This window comes from Peromyscus maniculatus, chromosome 1, assembly GCF_049852395.1.
Source record: "Peromyscus maniculatus bairdii isolate BWxNUB_F1_BW_parent chromosome 1, HU_Pman_BW_mat_3.1, whole genome shotgun sequence".
NCBI classification, from domain to species: domain Eukaryota; kingdom Metazoa; phylum Chordata; class Mammalia; order Rodentia; family Cricetidae; genus Peromyscus; species Peromyscus maniculatus.
Genome location: NC_134852.1, coordinates 145,109,537 through 145,113,919, shown reverse-complemented (window position 1 = coordinate 145,113,919; position 4,383 = coordinate 145,109,537). Strand labels below are relative to the sequence as shown.

Below are 4,383 nucleotides of genomic sequence, written 5' to 3'. Positions count from 1 at the left end.
CTCTGCCAGCCAAACTCCATGAGCCCATGAGAGTCCATCCAAAACTTCATAAGCTTAATCACACTTACAAAGTCTCTCTTCCGTATTAGCACATCACAATTCTCAGGGTGGGGAGACCAGGCTGTGCACACCTCTATGGCCCTTACTATTCCCTCTTCAACAACTTGAACACACTGTCCCCAGGTATGCCTCTAGCCTGTATGTACGAGACCCTGAGAAACAGAAGCCATCAAAACCTACTAATTCCAGAAGACAAGATCCTGCCAGATCTGAGGTGATGGAGAAGATCATGTTGCCCGGCACTTGGTATGACAGCTAAATTAAAGTTTATGCCAGCATGAATAAGCCAGGTCCCCAACCATGGCCCACCAAACCATGCCCAAAAAAAGAGAGAGTAAAAGCCAGCTGGCAGCCTTCACAAGCAGCAACCCCTCGAAATGAATCATGGGAACCCCCATTTCCTGCCCTGGCAGGAGCCACACATCAGCCATTAATCTCATCTCCAGCTTCCGAAATAAATAATAAATAAATAAATAACTGGAGTGTCTCATTTACAAACAATGCTCTAAGAGTCCCCAAGCTCCTCTGAACAATGAGCTGTGATTCATGTTTCCAAAAGAGATGTCCTTTGATCGTTTCCTTTCCTTGTCCCTCGTGATTCATTCATGGGCCAAGTGGCTTGAGTGGAAGCAGGGTCCACCCACCAGAACTCAGGAGAGAAACACAGGCCTGTTGTTAAGGCTACCAAAGAGAATGCTGAGGCTGGTATGGGGGATCTTTAGTAATTTTCCCTTAGGGAGAACCAGCCAATCACCACGCATACAAGCATTTCCATCCTTCCCAGTGAGCATCTGCCTTGGGGACCACTAAGGTCCTCCGAATGCAAACTGTCAGACACACAGAGAGCTGGGATGCCTCGGTGGGTCCATCCTTGACTCCCCTCCACTCTGACACATTCTCATGGAGACTCTGATCTTCAAGGTTCCCAGTGATGCCCTGTTACATCCAAGCTCAGCTGTTTTACCTCATCCTGGTGAAGACAGACACGGCCCCACCCTCTCCTACACCAGACAGTCTCACACTTTTACTAGAATTTGCTGACAAAAGCCAACCCCTAGACCAGCATTCTCAACCTGTAGGTCGCAATCCCTTTGATGTTCGAATGACCCTTTCACAGGGGTCGAATATATGCTGCACATCGGATATTTACATTATGAATCATAACCATAGCAAAATTATAGTTATGAAGTAGCAAATTAAAATAATTTTACGGTGGGGGGGGTAGGGTCACCACAACATGAGGAACTGTATGGAAGGGTCGCAGCATTAGGGAGGTTGAGGACCACTGCCCTAGATGCTTCTCCTTTGAGAACTTCCCAAAAGAGTTTTAGGATCAATGCACCAGTAAAAGACACGATGTTGGAAGTCATATCCAAGAGTGACCTCTGGAAAGTGTGTGACCTAACGAGGAAGATCACAGCCTCCTGGGCTGCTTGCTTCCTCCTCTGGAGGGAAACCCTCCTGACCCTCTATAGGAATGTTTTCCTGTCTTCTCCAGGTAAAGCAACACTGCGGAACTACAGGAGGCCCACTGACAACATCCGGGTCACTATCAATCTCTCTCTCTCTCTCTCTCTCTCTCTCTCTCTCTCTCTCTCTCTCTCTCTCTCTCTCTCTCTGAACTGAAGCCCCCACACTCAACAAAGGAACTCACAGACTTCCATTGCTAAATTTGCAGGTTTTCCTGGCTTTTCCCTCAGAAAAATGTGACTTTGAGGTAAGATCCCACGTAGCCAGGGTTGGCCTCAAACTTATTATAATGCAGAGGGTGACCTTCAACTTCTGATCCTTCTGCCTCCACCTCCCAAGTTCCAGCTTTACAGGTATGCACCACCACACTACCACCGTGGCCTACAAGCCAGGTTTATGTGGTACTAGGGATTGAGTTCCCCTGCAGCATCCCCAGCCGTTTTCTTTCTATCTACCCCACACCCTCCACCCCACAGCTGCTGCGATCTCCAGCCTGCCCGCTTCTTCCTCTCACATGCCAATAAAACAGTCTTCCAGTTTTCTTTAAAAAGGTGGAGGCTGGGGGCGTAGACTCATCACGTGTGATGGCACAGACCTTTAACCCTAGCTAGCTCTCAGGAGGCAGAGACAAGTAGATCTCTGTGCTTACGAAGCCAGCTTGGTCTACACGGAGAGATGTCCCGGACCAACCAAGGCTACGGAGTGAAACTCCCTCTCACAAAACAAAGAAAAATCAAAGAAGTCGACTCCCTTACCCAATAACGGTGGCAGCTGCACCCGCACGGGCATGAGTGTGAACCCACTCCTGCCAGGGTTCAAACCCACAGTGCTCTCCCTGCCCAGCTATACTTCTTCTGCACCAGGGTGAAGTGCAAGCGGCCACTTTCTCCACTGGAGGGGACTCCCCTGCAGGAGCAAGCATCCCTCCTTCCTCACTGCTTCCTGGACATCTTGCCCCAGCTTCTGCCCACTCCTGATCCTTGTCTAACTGTTCCTTGAACAGTCCCGGGTAGCCCCAGAAAGGAACCCATTGCTGCCACATCCCACAGTCCTCCTAAATGGAATCCCCATCCTAAATCAGATGCAGATGGATGGGCCTCTCACAGCCGTGGCCCCATAAGGAGCCCATGAGGAGGTAGGTACACAGCATGCTTGTTAGTTCCTTGCACACCCCGTCCGTCCTCGGAAAGCCCAGCTCTGCCATGGGCCTCAGGAAGGTCTGCCAAGTGAAGGCAAAGCTCATCCCCAGTGTTCACTCCCAAAGCAGGGAAGCCCTCCAAACCTGCGTGTGGGCCTAGAGTGGAGGTAAGGGCCCTAGGCTTTTCCAGCCCTGCCCCCAGGGCCACCGTTCCTGACACACTACAGAAATAAGTAACTGGAGTTCACAGGAAGGACACAGCCTTGTAGACGGGAGTCTCCAGGAAGCTTCCAGTCAACGGGCTGGGACATGAACTAGGCCTGCAAGAGGGTGCTGAAGGCATGCCTGGAACAGACAGCTGCTCAGAAGGTGCCCCAGGGCAGCCCTTAGGGTGGAAGGGAGCAAGCTCTTGCTCCGAAAAGCTTGTGTGCAATTCAGGGAGTCTGCTCAGGTGAGGCTGGGTGTCAAAGTCTCCTTAGGGAAAGAGCCTGGAAACAAAATAGGCAGATCTGGAATCCCAACGAGCCCTGCGGTCTAGACAGATCTGACATTTGATGGGGGCGAGCTGCGGGAGACAGGGTCTGCAGGGCCCAGGGACTGTCTGGCCACTGAGGAAAGCCGGGCTCCCTGGAACGTGCACTGAGTCAAGCATAAGGTTGCAACCCGACTCCCTCCACCCGCTTGGGAAGCGACAAAGAGGCAAAACCAGGTCCCCGCCCTCGAGGCCGGTTTCCAGGGCCCCGGGAACACCAAGGCACCCGGGTGTCCCCATTCTCTGGGGCGGGAAAAGCAGAGCCAGCCCGGGTGCAGTGGCCACTCCCCACGCGGGCAAAAGAGGCTTCTCAGATCCCAGCACAGCACAATGAAGTGTCCACCCGGAGTCCCGGATGCCAAACAGAAGTTTCCCGAAGAAGCCCAAACGCACGCAAACAATGACCCCGGGGCCCCCGCGAGCGCCAGACCACACGGGACGAGGACAGAGCGAGTGAGCGGGAATGAGGAGCACGGGGCCCCCCGGAGGGTCCCCGGGTTCCCCGCACGAGCTCCAGCCCCGGGCGGGCCGGGCTCCGCACCGCGCGGCAACAGGCTGGGTGCCGTGGCGGGGAAGTTGCGCGCGGGGCGGGCGCGGGGCGGCGCGCTGCTCACCCACGCCGTACTTCTCCTCTCGCTTGGTGGGGACCCAGCGCGTCATGGTGGCGCGGGCCGCAGCCCCCGGGAGCCGCCGCCGCCGCCGCTGCTCGGGCAGGAAACTCTGCGCCTAGGCCGCCATCTTCCATTCCTTCCCCGCCGCGACAGGATGGGGAGGAAAAAGTTTGCGGCGGAGGCGGTGTCATGTGGGACGGGGCGGGCGGAGCGTCGCGGGCCGGATGGGAAAGGCCGGGAGCTCCGGCGAGAGGCGGGACGGCGGCCCGTTGTAGCCCGCCCAGGCGCGCGTGCATTGGGCCCGGCCTGCCACGGCCCTCGAGGGACCCGGCGGCTGCCCCAAGTCCGCGGACGTCCTGCACTCTGCACCGTGCAACCTGCATCCTCTACTCTTTGCTGAACACCGTGCACTTCGCACCCTCTACTCTGCACCATATGCCCCTCACCATGTACGCTCTACTTTGCACGGCACCCAGAACTCTTTATCATGTACCCCCGCACCCTGCGCGCGCGCGCGCGTTCTATATTGAACACTGTGCACCCTGTACCCTGCACACCCTGCACCATGCAGA

At 55.4% G+C, this 4,383-nt stretch overlaps 1 protein-coding gene across 2 annotated transcripts in view; it reads right to left on the bottom strand.

Annotated features, from left to right (window-relative positions):
• Nucleotides 1-3,977, bottom strand: part of Dock1 (dedicator of cytokinesis 1) — a 516,862-nt gene extending 512,885 nt beyond the window's left edge. For both annotated transcript variants that reach the window (XM_015995837.3, XM_006976933.4), the window contains exon 1: nt 3,815-3,977. In XM_015995837.3, the coding sequence (XP_015851323.1) occupies nt 3,815-3,860 (46 nt within the window). In that variant the 5' untranslated portion in view covers nt 3,861-3,977. The remainder of the gene's footprint in view (nt 1-3,814) is intronic.
• Nucleotides 3,978-4,383: the final 406 nt, after the last annotated feature.